The sequence below is a fragment of the Myotis nattereri genome (assembly GCF_964212035.1).
Source record: "Myotis nattereri genome assembly, chromosome: 11".
In the NCBI taxonomy this organism is placed as follows: Eukaryota; Metazoa; Chordata; class Mammalia; order Chiroptera; family Vespertilionidae; genus Myotis; species Myotis nattereri.
The window spans coordinates 2,962,661-2,980,507 of record NC_138086.1 but is presented as its reverse complement, the minus strand read 5'-3'; the positions used below and the strand labels follow the sequence as shown (position 1 = coordinate 2,980,507).

The following is a 17,847-nucleotide window of genomic DNA, read 5'->3' as shown; positions in this document are numbered from 1 at the left end:
GTTAGAATTAGCAGACAAAAACATTACAAGTGTTATTAAAACTGTATTCCATATTTTCAAAAAGGTGGGTATCAAATTAAAGATGCTAATTAGACATATGGAAGATATAAAACAGGCCTAAACAGAACTTCAAGAGATAAAAATGGCAGTGTCTGAGAAATAAATACAATAGGTGGGATTAAAGGCAGACTAACACTGAGAGGAAAAAAATTAGTAAACATGAAGACATAGCAATACAAACTATCTGAAATGAAACACACAGAGGAAAACAAACCACAAGAAAAGTAAGGGAACATCCTTGAGTTATGGGGCAACTTTATAAGAGCTACTGTACATGAAATTGGAGTCCTTGGAAAGGGAGGCACAGACAGAAGAAGAAAAAAATACTTGGAAAAGTAATGGCAAAAAGTTTCCACATGAGATGACAATTATAATTTCCCAGGTCAAAAAAAAAAATCAATGAACCCAAAGGATAAGAAACATAAATAAAATTACTCAAAGGCACATCACAATAAAATTGTTCTAAATCAATGATAAAGAGGAGATCTGAAAAGAAGATAAAGACACAATAAAAGATAAAGATGACAGATGATTACTTGTCAGGAATAATGCAAGTGAAAAGACAATAGAACGACACCTTTAAAAATCAGTTTGTTTTCAAAATTCATTTTGTAAACATGAAAAAACAAAACAAAAAGTGAGTTGATGCATGCTTATCCTCTCCCCAAATGGCTTGGACAGATTGAAGCTTGTAACATAAACTAAAGATTTAATGTGTTTTTAAATATTTCAGACTACAGGAAAGACTTTAATAAGAAATCAAGTCAAGGGGGAAAATGTACCTAATTTTGTCTTAAAAATCTTTACATTTTCAAGTTCTTGTTCCAGCTCCATTACATTGTAGTCCGCTGGTGAAGACAGTCCTGTGGAAAGCAAACATAGTTTAGAAGTAAAACAACAGAACACCTAGAAGTATAGAACAGGTGGCCCTCACATCCCATTAAAATATAAAAATAACACATTGCAAATACTGATTATAGAGAATGAAAACAAATGCTGCTGTGATTCACAGAAAAGTACATACATTTTTTAACCACTTAAAACATCCATGATGAAACACTACATTTCCTAGAAAATGTATTACTTTGGTAAAATTCTTAATGGATCTATTATTAATTTTTGTTAATTATAAAAGTATTATGTGCTTATTATAAAGTCAAAGAAAATCAAGATCTCTTCTCCATCCCACCTTCCTACAGTGACAACAGTTGACCATGTGGTTGATGCGTCCACGCCTTTCTTCATATTCAGGTGCGTATTCACACATTCACATATATCTTACATGGGGTTTATAAGGATGGGTTGAATCAGATGCATTATTTTTCCACTTGCTTTCCTAGTCAATGATGTGTCCACATTGACAGTGACAAGTCCTTAACAGCTGAATACATAATATTCCAGAGTGTGGACATCCTTCAGCTTTATTCAAGATTATTCCACTTATGAATAGTCAAGTTCCTCCGATGGGATGCATACAAACAATGCTGCAGTACACACGTCTACAGGCACACCCAGGTCATTCTGGTCTGTTATTTCTGTAGTGCAGATTCCCAAAACACACACTGCTGAGTCAAAGGGTGTGAGCACTGACATATAGGAGATATTTAACACGTTAAGCGCCCAGCCTGTTTTGTCTTCCGGACAAAAAGTATAGTATCAGTCACTGGTGACTGACTGGGCGTTTAACGTGTTAAAGGTTTACTTCCCCCAAAATATTATAATCCTATATAATAAAAGCCTAACATGCAAATTGTCCCCTCGACCAGAATTTCACTGGGAGTTCGACTCCTCGACCAGTTGCTATGATGCGCACTGACCACCAGTGGGCAGATGCTCCAACCAATAGGCTAGCTTGCTGCAGGCGCTGGATTGGAAAGTGAGGTGTGAGGTGAGAGCCGTCAGGAAGCTCCCAGGGTTTGGCCCGAGCCCTGGGCGAGGCGGGCAGGAGCCAGGAGGGGCTGGTTGGCACGGGAGGCTGCTACACATGATCTGAGAGGCCTGATCCGAGAGCTGTGGACTGGCAGCCCTTCGCAGCCTGTGGTGTTCTCAGTATGCACTTTATAATCTTCAGAGCTGCTTCTTTTTATTAAGTTTCACTAACTACTGCAAGAGAGTGGGTAGCACCATGGGGGGGGGGGGGGTGACAGGCCAGGTGCACCTGCCCGAGGCCAAGGGGCAGCCTCGGGCTCCTGGGGACTCAGCAGAGGGGGGGGGGGGGCCTGAGTCGGAGAAACCCGAGTCCAAAACTTGAAAGGAAGTGGGAGGCAGTGAGGGGGGAGGGTGACAGCTGCAAAGGAGCCTAAAAAAGCTGCTGGGTGGGGGCAGCCGAGGAGCCTGGTGCCTCTCCCACAGGACAGGCTCCACATCCCTCCCTCCTCCTCCCTGTGACCCGTCACCCCAGCTCTCCTCCAAGGCCCCGCCTGGGCTAGCCCCCGCACAATTCTGCACACAACCCCACCCCACACAGCCCTGCTCCACACTGCCTTTGGGGAGCTCTGCCCCCAGAGGAGAAAGGGGGAAGCTGGAGACAGGAGGCTGCAGGAGGAGGGGGCAGAGCAGGGCCCACCAAGTTGGATGGAGGGGAGGGAAGGAGAGACCCCACAGGACTGGGGACAGAGATGGGCGGGGAAGGAGGGCCGTGTGGAAATGTCATCCTTGGTTGAAGCTGAAATCCTGATCCTTTTACAGACCCCAGCAGAACGTGTGTGTGTGGGGGGGGAGGGGGGGGAGGACAGCAAAGACAAAGGAGGGGTGAGGGGACTGGAAGGAGAGCAGCAACGTTTGATTCATGGCCTATTTATTATTTTTGTTAATACATTTTTATTGATTTCAGAGAGAAAAGCAGAGGGAGAGAGAGAAACATCAATGATGAGAGAGAATTGATCTGCTGCCTCCCACACACCCCCTACTAGGGATTGAGCCCACAACCCAGGAATGTGCCCTTGACCAGAATCGAACCCAGGACCCTTCAGACTGCAGGCCATGGCTCTATCCACTGAGGCAAACCATCTAGGGTGACCTATGACCTATTTAAAACCACTGCAGTAGGCTGAGCAGGGGTCTTACCACGACAGTGTTATCTGATAATGAGGGTGTCTCCTTATGTTGGGTAATTGGAACTGAAGAGAAGTAAAGACACACCCATGGAGCCTGCAAAGGGTTTCCACACACACGATGCAACTTCATGTGGCAGCTGAAGAGGCTGAGCAGAGCCTTGGAAGGACATGAGGTTTCTAAGACCAGGGACTGGAAGGAAAGTGCATGCTGAGCATTCCGCGCTGTAAGTTACAATCTATATATATAAAAGCCTAATATGCTAAGTGTCCGACCCAGCGGTCCACCGACCGGTTGCTATAATGTGCACTGACCACCAGGGGGCAGATGCTCCAACCAGTAGGTTAGCTTGCTGCTGGGGTCCAACCGATCGGGACTGGGCGAGATGGGGCCAGACACGGCCTGGAGCCCTTCTGCGGTCCCTCTATGGTCCCTCCCCAGCCACCGGCCCCGATCGGCCCCAATCGGGACTGGGTGAGATGGTACTGATCGGCCCCAATCCCCAACTGCTGGCCAGGCAGAGGGACCCCACCCATGCATGAATTTCGTGTACCGGGCCTCTAGTTTATTATAATAGCCTATATTGTCACAATAATTTACATTTCTATCAACAGCTTTTGAAAGTACCTTTTCCATACTCTTCCCTGGCCTGGATGTCATAACTCTTGAAGTTTTGCCCATCTGATTTGTCACCACGCTTCCTTATTGTTACCTTAACTTGCATTTCCCTAAAGGTGGTCAGTCACCTTTTCGTGTTTATCCAACACCTGGGCTCGCCTTGGTCGTGTTTCCTGCTGGTTTCTCTGAAGGTCTATCTAGCTCCATATTCTTTCTCTCGTATCTGCTGAGCTCTGGCACAGAACAACTGAAGTCCCTACGACAGCTGTCCTTGGGAGAGGCTCCCTCCCGGTTTTGGACTTTCATTATGTGTTTGTATCTGTCTAAGTTGTCCTGCGTGTGTGCTTTTGGTTCCTACAGGACTGTTACAGCTTCCTATGGACCACTCCTTCTATTAGCACATAACGACCCTCTGATTTAATGCTTTGCAACTTAAATTCTGTTCTGTGGACTTTAAGTTCCCCTTTCTTCTTGCTTTTACCTGCCTTACTTACATATAAGAAACAAGAAGGAGAGAGAGAGAGAAAGATACATACTTTGAGGGTGAGCTTCTATCCGTTAGCAGTCACTGTCATAAGCCACTGCAATGGACTGACTGCTTAGGACAGAAAAGGGGCCCATGGAGACAGACCAGCCTGGGGAGAGGTCGTTTGTCTTTCCCGCTGCCTGAACCCTGCACACCTCGTCAGGTCAGACGGGCCTCAAGGAAACCGCCGGGAGGCCCCACAATGTCTGTCCTTGGGGACGGGATGGACAGACAGAAGCAGGACTCAGGAGGAAGGAGCCTAGAGTGCTATGTGGTCTCTGGGGGCGCAAGCAGCACTCCTTTCTCCCCTGCTCCCCACACAGGCATGGAGTGGGCGTGCACTAGGAGACTCGGGGGCCTCTTTCCTGAGCCCTCAGTCCTGCCTTGGTTTCCAGGAGATGAGAACTGTCCCTCCATCGCTCACTGGAGACAGACCCAACACCCTCTCGCTCGGGGCACTGAGGCCTCCGATGCCCTGGATGATACACAGTGTCCCCAGAACTCATGAGTTTAATTATTTTACGCTCAGTATGCAATTATAAGAGAATGGGGATGAAGAGAGTACAGAGATATTCAGGTAGTATGTCCCAAAACTACTCAATTTTAACAACGAAAATACAGAGTTTCTGGTAGCCAAAGCAAAAAGGGAAGGAATTAAGTTACAAAGTTAATGGATATTTCCATTTAACAGGAGATCTACAGGAAGGGGGCAGAGCAGTGTACCATTTTCAAGTCTCTTTGAATAGTCTTAGAGATAAGTATATTTTACTTTTTATAGGGTGATGCTCATTTAACTTCTATATGTGATTAATTACCAATACAATTCCAAATACATCCCATTCCCTCTGCCTGTACAGAAGAGCTATTCCAGCAACCAGCCCAGGACTACAAAAATCATCCAACGAGCATCCCGAATTCTGAAAGGAGGCAGCTGTCAGAACAGACTGGGCTGCTGCTGCCACTTTAAAATTAAGAAGCGAGACACTATTTGGTGGGCATGGTGTCTACAAACCTCAATACAAATACCTAGACCAACCAGTGTGCTATTTTTCCAAGTAAAATAATGAAAGCGGTATTCTGAAATGCTGTAGTTTTTTAGGGTAACACATACGAGGTACACAGTAGGCAGTTAATAAATACTGATTTGCACACAAAAATCAAGAAGACATTCTGACCGTCCTCAGAAAAATGGTGCTTTCATGAAATGACTAGCTTCGTCTGGAATAACAGATTTCAAAGCCACCCCGCCCTTTACTGTACACATCGCCATCCCCGTGAGAACAGCCACCTTTTGTCTGGGCAGAATGCTCCACTGTAAGTGACCAGAGGACAGGATGGCTGCTGGGAGGAACCATGACAACTGCAAACAAACCCTGGAATGTCACACACGTAAGTTGCACCAACGAAATCACCACGATATCTGCAGAATTATATCATCACCACTTTATTTCAAAACGCTTCTGAACGTTCACCGTCAGCACTGTCTAGTCCATAAGTCAAACTGGTAGACAAAGCCTGTTGGGGCTAGTCAGGAAAAATAAAAAGGGATTCTCCAAGACAACCACAAGGCAGCTCATTTAAGGTCAATTTAACGGTATTATTCTGTTTTCCTTCCAGCCTCGACACAAGACTCCCCTACCTCAAAGGAACCTGTAAGAGTATCTATTTGCATTCCCCCAGGTGATTGGCAGTTCAACACCAATTAGTACAAAATTACGCTGTTACTAGCGTGCAGTAAAAACAATGCCTTTCATCTTCCTCACGCTGGTAAGAATGACTTCAGAGCCAATAACTTTGATCAAATAAGTATTTTTGATCCTGCTCCACCCGTCTCTTTGGATGCAGGAAAACTAATAGCTGAAGGCAACTTTTCCCAGCTGAAAAACTAGTGTGCTATTGAAAATATTTTCATATTTTACTTCCAAGATAGCAGAGTTTCCCAAAGCCCAGCATTTCTTCAATAACTAATCTGACCTTATACGTTTTCTTAATACACAAGACAGTCCTAACTGACATTCATGTGTTCAAGAGCAGACACTAACAATTTAATTTAAAATATACAATGTTGCATTTCTTAAAACAAATGTAAGTCTCCAGCCTGGTATGTAAACAGTCCAAAACCATGAAGCAATAGGCAGGTAGCCCTAAGCCGAGCAGCACCCTAAACTTAGTCACATATTTGGAAGTAGATACCTCCAGAATAAACTGATTATTTTCATAGCTAACTTTTTAATTTAGCATATAACCAAAAAAAGTTGATTAGAAAATCTAAGTAATAACTCTTTACAGTGTTGATTATACTTTGTACTTTAAACTGACCAAGGTGGTCTCTACAACCAAGAATGTGGAGTCACTCAAGTACTTCTAATTACTTCAAATCATTTAGGCAAACAATTCTGTTGTTAAATCCCAAGGCTCCGGATAACTCAGAGTGAACAGGCTCCATCCCCTCCGCCAGCACCAGCGAGCTCCAGGTGCTGCCTCGCTTGTGAAAGCTGAAGCCGGGACCCTCAGCTCTCCACAGCACCTCCACAGGACAGACAGACACTGTTACTATTCAGAGACAGACAACCACACACTCAGAAGCCCTAGTTCTACTCCATGAGAATGCTAATATTTGTTACAATTTGAGTTTCTATTTACTTCTGACATAGCCACAAATATATGGCTAAGTAAGGAACATAAAACTTTCAACATCCAGCACAATTTTGAAAATGTAAATATACTTTCAATGATGACATGCAAGATAGAAAATTTGAAACAAATGTACAATTAAAGTAACAGTTTGGCTTTTTTCTACTTTAGATAAGTTACTGATAGACCTTATCCTGGATTATTTTTCAAACTTATTTATTTATACATGTTACTATCGAGAATACTGTTATCCAAGCAGGCTGTGGCTGAACAAGTAGCCCATGTGTATGAAATGCATCTTCTGCTAACAAATTTGGACCAATTACTTAGAGCGATCACTCTCTGAGTTTCAGAGACTACATGACACCTGACTCAAATATATTCTATAGCTGGTTACTCCAAAGCATTCCCCATTAGCTGACATCTCTTCAGCCACATCGTCTCACTGGTAACAATCTGTTTGGGCCACATTTTATTATCTAGAAAGTGATGATATGACCCTAAAAACTGAATGAACTGTAACAAAGAATTCCTGTTTCAGACCCTTAAACCCAAACAACGTTGATATCTTACTAGAAAGAAGCCATTTAACTAGTTTTACCAGTAGGATCGATATTCGTTTCTGTGCACTAGGGACGTCAGGATATTACTAAACACTTTCCTCTATCACAGTCTTACCAAAGAAGGGCCGTTCCCCACAGCAATGCCTGCTGTCTGTGTCCACGCCCAAACCACCAGGGCCCAGAGGCGGCAAATCTGAGTTACTGTCACTCCGTGATAGACCCCACAGTACACAGGATTCTTAAAATACCCAATGCTGGCGTAGAAGAACCGTAGCGTCGAGATGAAAGTGAGGTGGAGGCCATCAGATGAAATCTGACCTCAGCTTCTGTACACTGTTAAGGGTGTTAGGAGAAGACGTAAGGCAAGTAATTACCGGTCAGCCAGCTGTCTGCCCAGGAAGCTGGGAGGTGCTCTGACAGGACCCATTACTCTAGAGCAGCACAAACACCTAAAAGCGCCAAGCAACTCACCCAGCTGTGAACAGCAAGACTCCAGGACTGAGGACACAATGCTGCCGGCCGCCCGTGCCACGGAAGGGCCATGTGTTATTCCTGAAAGTCTTTATTCTTCAGATACAAAGGCATTACAACCTGACACTCAGGGAAAATGCCTCTGAGAATAAGGAGTAATGAAGCTTTGGAGGACCAGGCTTTGAAAAAGGTTAGAATCAAGCAGGAAAGTAATTGCTACCAAAAATGATACACTAAGTTTTCATCATGAAGGTAAAAATCGTACCTAACAAAACTGCACTGAATCAAGTTCAAAGCCTACAACATTTTAAAATAAATTACATTAAATTTAAATAAATTACATTAAAAGAACTGTGAAGGTTCTGAACTTAACAAAAACCAATCCCTGCCCATTGCGGTGCTTCTCAGTTACCTGCACACCCATCGGCTATGCACACAAAGGCTCGCTATTTCCACTAATGCTCCTGCCTCGCTGCCACTGTGTGTGTGCTGAGGATGTGCGCGGCCCTGGGCAGGAGGTCCGAAGGGCTTCCCACCACAGCTACCGATGGGGCTCCTCTGTAGGGTCTGGAGAAGGCATCTTCACTGCTCATATTGCACGTGACCAACTGGGAAATGTCCCCTTACTTCTGCTTCCTAGGGAACACCCCTGGACCCGGCCTGTCCTCAGGGGCCCTGCTGTGGGACCTGGGCTCTGTCCCTGAAACTCTGCCTTCATGCCCCCAGCACACCCTGCATCTTCCTCACCTCCTGGGGAAGTGCCACCCTCCACCACACCACGCCATTTGGCAATGTCCCAAGGCCAGGGGCACGGAAGGGACAAACAGAAACCCCTGCCCTGTGGTGTCCCTGCTCCACTGCAGAGACACAACGGGAAAAGGAAGACAGGAAGTCAGTTGGTGGAAAGCGCTGAGGACAGAGTGGGAGGACCAGGACATGAGGGGGAGGGAGGGGTGGCGGCAGCATCAGCTTCACAACAGGGACTCAAGTCCAAAAGCTCAAGGGGCACAGACAGGGCGGGTGGGGCAGCAGGGAGGCAACCATTGGATGCCTGCGGGAGGGGACAGTGAGGGCAGCAGCGGGGAGAGGCAGGAGAGGGTGGGTGGGCTTGTCTCCGACTGAAGCAGGAGCACTATAGGGCTGAGAGCACGACGCCCAGACTGACTGATGCAGGAGGGTCCGAGGGGAGGGGAGCTGGAGGCTGACCAGCTGGGAGACCGGGTGCTGGGCGAAGTGGCGGGAGCCCTGCCAGGATCGCGGGGGCTCTGGAGACGGTCTCTATGCTGCCGTGAGGACGGGCCGGAGGGCTGTCTGAACCAGCACAGCTGGGCTTCCTCCCTGCTCCCCAGGATGCCTTTTCCCAGTGTCGCAGTCCCGGAGAGTCTCGCAGATTCTCGCCCTTTTCCTCTGTCTTCAGGCAGCTAGTCCATGGACTTGGGATGCAGCTGGAACTCGCCTGCCCAAAAGTGCTGCTGGGAAGAAGGCGCGCAGCCGACGGATGGGGAGGAGCTGATTGACCGTGGCACGCAGGCAGAGCATCTTCCTCACAGCCCACGGGAGGGGAGGATGCTGCCTGACCGTGGCACGCAGGCAGCGCATCTTCCTCACAGCCCACGGGAGGGGAGGATGCTGCCTGACCGTGGCACGCAGGCAGCGCATCTTCCTCACAGCCCACGGGAGGGGAGGATGCTGCCTGACTGTGGCACGCAGGCAGCGCATCTTCCTCACAGCCTTCAGGAAGCGGCGACACTGTCACCAAGGACACAGCCTCTGGCCCTCATGTGTCAGACGGGAACATGAAGTCAGGCCGGCAGCCTTCAGAGCCAGGCTGCCTGGAAAAGCCAGCGCAAAAATTCAGCTCTAGTGATGTCATAACCCCCAAAGCAGTCGAGGGCCTCCCAGAAGCGGGCAGAGCTGCTCCTGAGGGACACGCTTCTGGCAGGGGCTCGGGCTTTTCCAGGTCCCGGGAAGCGGGGCTCAGAGCAAACCACACGGATGTCCGAGTCTCATGGGATGCGTGCTGCATGCTTGTGTGCCATCAGCAGAACACCGCCCTGCATTCTGGGTTCGTCACCGTGTCATCTGCATTATTGTTTTAAGTGTTTTTTACTTTGATCATACTGCAATTCTTTTTAGTAGCCCAGAATAAAAAAGTTAAACTTCAATTTTAAAAAATGATTTAAAATATAACTACAACACAATACATTTCACATAATCCTAGAGTAATAAACCCACGGGGATGATTTCTGTTACTAACCTCTAGGATCTCCATTTTCTTTAAAACAGCAAATCATAAAATGCTGTTCCGTTGCCTCTTGTTTTTTCCCTCTGCACAACACTGACAGACACACTGAAGCTCACAGTCCATCATGTAATTAGTCCAAATGTCCATTCTGTCCCGGAGCTATTTCTGTTCCAAGCCTGTTTCCACCTGAAACAGTCCACCAGCGGCAAACAGCAAAACTACAGCCACTGGCTCACCAGCAGGTGGAGTCTGGCGGGGAGACTGTGACCCACCCGCCAGCAGAGCGGTCAGGGTAGATCCCGACGGCAGACACAGATCTCAGCGCTGGCCCCCATCTCCCCCTATCTCCCCCCATCTCTCCGACGGCAGACACAGATCTCAGCGCTGGCCCCCATCTCCCCCCATCTCCCCCCATCTCTCCGACGGCAGACACAGATCTCAGCGCTGGCCCCCATCTCTTCCCATCTCCCCGAGGGCAGACACAGATCTCAGCGCTGGCCCCCATCTCCCCCCATCTCTCCGATGGCAGACACAGATCTCAGCGCTGGCCCCCATCTCCCCCCATCTCTCCCCATCTCCCCCATCTCCCCGACGGCAGACACAGATCTCAGCGCTGGCCCCCATCTCTCCCCATCTCTTCCCATCTCCCCGAGGGCAGACACAGATCTCAGCGCTGGCCCCCATCTCCCCCCATCTCTTCCCATCTCCCCGAGGGCAGACACAGATCTCAGCGCTGGCCCCCATCTCCCCCCATCTCTCCCCATCTCCCCCCATCGCTCCCCATCTTCCCCCATCTCCCCGAGGGCAGACACAGATCTCAGCACTGGCCCCCATCTCTCCCCATTTCCCCCCATCTCTCTATCTCCCCACATCTTCCTGAGGGCAGACACAGATCTCAGCACTGGCCCCCATCTCTCCCCATCTCCCCGAGGGCAGACACAGATCTCAGTGCTGGCTCCCATCTCCCCGAGGCAGGTAGATTCCACCCAGCATTGGTGCTCCCATCACCGCCCCCGCTGCCGCAGACATTTCTGAGCTGGTTGGGGGTCTGCCATTCTGGCTTAGCTTCCTCTTGTAACACATCAGCCTCTGGCAGACATTTCCCTTTCAGTGTCTCTGGGTGTAGTAAACCCATTTGGATTGGAGCAGCCAAAGCATCTAGAAGGATTCTGCCGCATCATTTTCCTGCTGTGAAGGGCAAAGTGAGTAAAGGCTATGGTTTTGATTTGATTTGGTTTGGATTAGATTTGACTCAAATTCTTTAATTCATGGAGCACTATATTTTACCTCCCTGGGTCGCAGCCCCTGGCCTGGAGGTTGAAATAGCGCATGGGTTGGTGCAAACAGTCCCCATACTGGGGCGTCTGCTCGACATGGTTCCTACCGGCAGTTGCCAACCGGTGGTCCGGGGGCAACTGGTGGTCCGTGAGGTCCAAAAGGTTGGCGACCGCTGGTTCCTACAATTCTGGCGTGTTTATTACACACCCACATGATTCTCTAAATAAGACAAATTTATCATTATATTTGCCACTTTAATATGTTATAAAGTCAACAGCACTGACTGAAGTTACAATTCTTGAATTAAATAGGTTTAAATCTTAAAGTAACTTCAATAAAGTTAGAAGGATAAAAGATACATGTAGTTCCACTCTAAAAGTTACTGGTATCAAAATGCACAAATATTACTGACAAGAATTCTCTAGAATAGATACAACCTGAAATTCTTTCCGCTAAGAACACGCTCTAAATGTTATGAACGCTCTTGGGTTGAAGATTTAAATTCATTATTTGTAATTAAAGAAAGTAGATATATGTCTTCCTATTTCTCAATATTTTATACTTAAAGTAACCTTTCACTTTATACCTACCCTTGAATTAGGATTCTGAAATACAGTTAGCTATCCATAACCTGAACTTGGTGGCAGATTTTCAACATTAAAATTACTTTGTAAGAGAAAAGTGTGCAGGGTAAAAATCACCCAAGTAAAATAAAAATAAAACTTACACAAACTGTCATTTTTCATCATATCATTACTCTTTTCTTTGTTGGTTCTTCATTTAAAGCCAAAAATAACCAGTAATTAGAAGTTAAACTTTAAAATTTGTGCTGTGCTCACTTAGTCATCAGCTGACGATGAATGCCTTCCCACATGCCAGCAGAGTCCCAGGTGCCACCCAGAGCAGGTCACAGCCTCAGTGCCACAGGGACACATGCGTCTACCCCCGAGTCCGCAGGAGGGAATGAGACGCGGTGTGACTCACTGGACAACATGCAGCTTTGCCACCTCAGCAGCCAGGGTCGCGGTGCTGCCACACAAGGACAGGGAAGTGGGCACAGCGTGGTGGCCAGGGTCTCGGAACTGAACCAGCCCTGCTCAATTTTAGGGGATCAGCCAGGGAATCATGGGAGTGTGACCAAAAGCCGCCAGTCTCACAGCCCTTCCTCCCAAAGGCCCTTTCACTCTGAGTGCTGCCACGTGCAGAGCAGAGGCCTGAGACGCTGCACCAGACCCTGTCTTCTCTGAGCTACATGCCAGGGTCCCCGTCTCAGTGCTCTGGTACATACCGGCGAGCCGTCTCTGCAGCGCCTCCTCCTCGAGGGCAACAATGTACATCTGCTCGTCCAGGTCCTCCAGAATCTAAAGGGAAGACCAGGCTGTTGAATGCGGCAATGTCACAAAATCACGTTGATGAGAATAGCGGCTGTTGGGCCTGGGATTCAGATTACCATTCAATGACTAGGAATCTATACTAACAGAAGGGTAATATGCTAATTAGACTGGATAGACCGGATGTCTTCCAGACAAAGCTACAGTGGCGGGGGCCGAGGCAGAGCAGTTAGGGGTGATCAGGCTGGCAGGGGGGTAGAGGTTAAGGGTGATCAGGCAGGCAGGCAGAGGGGTGATCAGGTAGGCAGACAGGTGAGCGGTTAGGAGCCAGTGGTCCCGGATTGCGAGAGGGATGTCCGGATTGCGGGATCGGGACTACACCAGCAGTCGGACATGCCCCGAGGGGTCCTGGATTGAAGAGGGTGCAGGCTGGGCTGAGGGACCACCCCCCCTATGCACAATTCCGTGCACTGGGCCTCTAGTCTAAAATAAAAATGCTCAAACTACTTGATTTACAAATTAAGTAAAAATATTTCAGTGTATAACTACATACATCAAAAGCTGATAACCACAAAATCTACATATATTTAATTGGGTATTTTTTAAGTTTAAAGGATGAAACCACTCTGCAGTTCTCACTGGCAGACAAAGTGCAGACTCTAAACGTCGCAGGCTCACTGCAGGGGGCTCCCCATGCCGGCCAGTGTGTAGAACTGAAGGCAGGCCGCCCACCCAACACTGGCTCCTCATCTCTACTTCTCACATCATGTTCAGAACCAGAAATCCATAAACTGACCCACTACCAGGCAATGCTTTCTATCGACATCTCTACACTAGAAATTTCCCGCAAATGTTCCTCACGGTGTTGCTGAGACCACCCTTTAGACAAGAGCCTGGAGAAACTAGGCTGACGAACGCACCCTCACTGTCACGCCATCCAACACAAATAAGGAACAACAAAACCACGGTCAATAGCCAGTCATGTGGGTGTGATCCGCACTGTCCCCAAAACAATCCCCCTGAATGTCCCGTCACAGCTGTGCTAACAGGGGGGACGCCAGAGTGGCACCATGTTCTGTGCGATTAACTCCCGACCACTCTCCCAGCTGCGCAGTGACTGTGAGGAGCAGGGACAGAACAGGATGGAGCCGCCTAGCCTCTCTGCTCCTGCTGACGATCCCGCCAGGTGCCAAGTCTGCAGAATTCACATCAGACTGCTGGCAACCCAACAGTTCCCAGGATCTGAACAAGTACTGACAGCCTCTCTCCTCTGGCCTGAACTAATAACAAAAGAAGCATGCATAGCAATGAGTACCAATAACTACAGAAGAGGAGCATCCTGGACCAGGCGGGATGGGAAGACAGCGCTCTCTGAGGACAATACTCGGGTCCCTTCCAGTTGGGAAAGGAGGGCTCCCCTAAAAGCCCCAGAGGAGGTGGGGCTGGGGGACCAGGCGGCTGGGGGACCTGGCGGGCTCTGAGTGTGTGGAGTGCAGGGACTGACCTTCCCGCCTGGGGCCTCCTGTCTGGACCACAGGTGACAGTTGATACTTTCCTAAGGTCTGACACGCACAAAGGACGTCCTCACACTGGCAACAGTCAGATACTGACTGACCCACAGGTCTGCTGGTGAGAATGACGGCGGGAGCACCCGGGGGCAGCGGGGGGGAGCAGAAGTGGGGTGACAGTTGCTAAAGCTCCTGCGAGCATCAGAGCGTGCCTGCCTTTCTCCACGCACACAGCTGCAGGCCCACTTCTGCCCACCCCTGTATGTGAGGAAAGAGTTTGCATGCACTGTGCCCTTGAGTCTACAATACCCTAAAAACATACTGCCACCACCCCGTCTTGGAATCGCCAAGGAGTAAGGGTTTGGTGAAGAAGAATCATCTGCCTTTGGAGCCTGCGCCTTAACCACTCGGGTCAGACACAGGCCTGGACCTCCATGGCATGTGTTCCAGCACCCAGAAAAGATGTGATAAGCTCAAAACATGACTTAAACGTCACAACTGCAGTGAAAATACAGTTACAGAAGGACAGGGAAAGAAAGATCCCCAACCTCCGCTGCGGAGAAAGGTCTTAGCCAGTGCTGCTGGTGGTGGCAGTGCCTTCCCTGGTGGCTGAATGCACCAAAAGGAAGTGAGGCACCAGCCAGAGGTGACACCACGCCCACAGTGCTCGCGGCAGCGGGTGAGGATGCTGGAGCTCTGCGGGCCACGGCGCCCAGAGCCAGGCTCTCACCCAGCCCTGCTGTCCCCTCAGCCTGTGACCTGGAGCAAGCGTCCCACTCCCAGAGCTGCAGGTGACTCAGCCAGCCAATGAGAAGCCACCCCCGAGCCTGCACAGCTGCCACCAGAGGGGAGGGAGTGAATTACGTGTGCAAGGACACAGCAGAGATAATGAGTGTTTTTAGGATCCTCTTAATAATAAACAAATCTGGGGAAAATAAGCGTGGGAGGGGCTATGAAGAAGGTGTTGGTTTTGTGCGTGAGCTTGTTCTCACTGCCTTTCCTCACCAGGGTCAGGCACAGAGGGAGAAGTGGCCATTCCGAGAGCAGAACGCAGCCCGAGACCACACTCGGGACGTCACACCTCTGCCAAAATTTAGGGCAGGAGGTGCTACTGGAGAAAGAGGCCAAGATGCGTAAACAAACCAGAGAAAGGAAGAAAGTGAATGCACGCGGGGCCACCGCATCTGTCTCCAAGAGCAGTGGTTCTTGGGTGGACTGTGTGTACATCAAGCATGTCAAACTCGCGGCCCACAACGAATATTTTTGTGGCCCAGCCAATATAAAGGTATATAAGAAATGTTTTAATAAAAATTTTGTAACTTAATTTTTATAATATGTTATACATAATTAATAATGAACTACAACGTTCACTAATGACTAATTACTATAATCATGTTGCATTCATTTCCCTTACACACCTTACGTGCATGCGTACCATTTCTCTCCACTAATACTAGCGGCGAATACTTTAGCAGGCTATGGCCACATCATTAGTCTTGGACTGACTTGTTTGGTGTGCGCAACAGGAAATATTTCGCTTTCAGAGAACAAGAAAAATAGGTTTATTTGTGTTACGCTTATTAATTTGTGCAGTTATTCAGTGTCTGGTAAGTTAATGTTCAAGAAAAAATATTAATTTTCATTAAAATGTTCTATTATTTTATGTTAACGATTACTCATGTCTCTATCGAAATAAACCTACATTTCTATGAAAATTGAAGCTTTTATTTTTTTTGCAGCCCACATAACTTAAACCTTGTTTATTTGGCCCGTGTTAGCCTTTAAGTTTGACATGCTTGGTGTACATGGTAACTGCTGTGTGCACATTTAGGAAGCAAGTAAGAAGTCCAATTTTAGTTTAAAGAAGATAGGAAGAGATTGACATTTATTAAAAAAGCCCAAGCCCTAGCCGACTTGGCTCAGTGGATAGAGCGTCAGCCTGCGGACTGAAGGGTCCCAGGTTCAATTCCGGCCAATGGCACATGCCTGGGTTGCGAGCTCGATCCCCAGTAGGGGGCGTGCAGGAGGCAGCTGATCAATGGTTCTCTATCATCACTGATGTTTCCATCTCTCTCTCCTTCTCCCTTCCTCTCTGAAATCAATAAAGAAATTAAAAAAAAGCCCAAGCCCTGGCTAGCATGCTCAGTGGTTAGAGCATGGCCTGTGCACCAAAGGGTCTCGGGTTCGATTCCTGGTCAAAGACATGCACCTGGGTTGCAGGTCAGATCCCTGCCCCAGTCAGGGTGCATGCAGGAGACAACCAATTGATGTGTCTCTCTCGCATCAATGTTTCTCTCTCTCTTCCCTCCACTCCCTCCCTTCTTCCTACTCTCCCTCCCATTCTCTCTAAAAACCAATGGAAAAAATATCCTCCGGTGAGGATTAAAAAAAACAAAAAACACTTTCAAAATTAAGCAAACATTTACTAAAAGAATATCTATTACATTTCCTTATTTTCTCCCTAAGAAAAGCGAACCTATGACCATGAAAATGTAGTAAGCACGACTGGTAAGCCACAGAGGGGAGTGAGAGCTGGAGGAGCCCAGCTACTCTGGCTAAAAGCAGTGGGGCCGGCTCGGAGGTGGCAGAGGGCAGCGGAGCGCAGAGCCACTGGAGGAGGCCAGCAGGGCTTGGGGGGCGGCGGCGCCGAGGGAGCGGCCCTGGGCACAGCGCCTGGAGCACAGCAGGGCCGCGGAGTCTACAGGTAAAGTCACTTGGGGCAGGGAGTGCAGGAGGGTGGCGGCTACAGGTACACTCAGTGCGGAGACTGTGGAAGGTGTGGTAGCATGTTGATAGTTTACAGTTTGTAGGCAGTGAGGATCCATGACAGTGATTTGAGTGACAAATGTCCTAGATACAGCTAAGAACTGCTTTCATATTATGAAATATTTGACAAAATACCTAGAGGCCAAAGAAACTTAGGGACAGATTGTTCGAGTTAGTACTAATTGAAAATGAATATACAGTACTTCTGAGAATAAAGGGACAAGATCTAATATGCAGCAAATTTTCAGAAACATAACTGCTTTGTAAATCAAATAGCCCATGTAGTAGATTTTGAAACATAACAGCTATTATTTGATCTAAGGTAACGAACACCTACAATATCTGTAAGTATTCGTAAACCTTGTCTTAAAACTTCTACAGACTTTTTACCTGAGTGCCTACAGTTAGTATTTTAAAAGCAAAAACAAATGTGCTTTCCAAAAATGAAAAGGATTAAAACAACCACAATTTGGATCATAAACCCACAGAAATAGTCTTCTGCTGTGTCTGAGTGCGCGTTCACAACCAAAGGCTGGGGATGCAACACGGTTCCCACTACTCACCGCCGGCTTCACCAGCAGCTGGCCCATGACGGCGAACATGCGAGACAGGCCAACCGGGGTGCACACTGCGGGGAGAGGCAGACAACGCTTACTGCGAGCACACAGACCGCCAGCCTGCACACCGCGCGAAGTCAGACTGGCTCTCAGAAAGTGCTGTCTCCGCTTCACACTCGCGGTGTCTGTCGGAAGCTACTCAGCATGGTCAAGAGGTTGGCGAGTCACTTCTTATA

The 17,847-nt window shown here is 48.1% G+C and overlaps 1 protein-coding gene across 3 annotated transcripts in view; it reads right to left on the bottom strand.

Moving 5' to 3' along the window:
- LMBR1 (limb development membrane protein 1) overlaps positions 1-17,847 on the bottom strand; it is a gene marked incomplete at its 5' end in the record, with an annotated part of 123,725 nt that overhangs the window by 33,187 nt on the left and 72,691 nt on the right. For all 3 annotated transcript variants that reach the window (XM_081101868.1, XM_081101869.1, XM_081101870.1), the window contains 3 exons: positions 843-923; positions 12,738-12,810; positions 17,618-17,682. In XM_081101868.1, the coding sequence (XP_080957994.1) occupies positions 843-923; positions 12,738-12,810; positions 17,618-17,682 (219 nt within the window). The remainder of the gene's footprint in view (positions 1-842; positions 924-12,737; positions 12,811-17,617; positions 17,683-17,847) is intronic.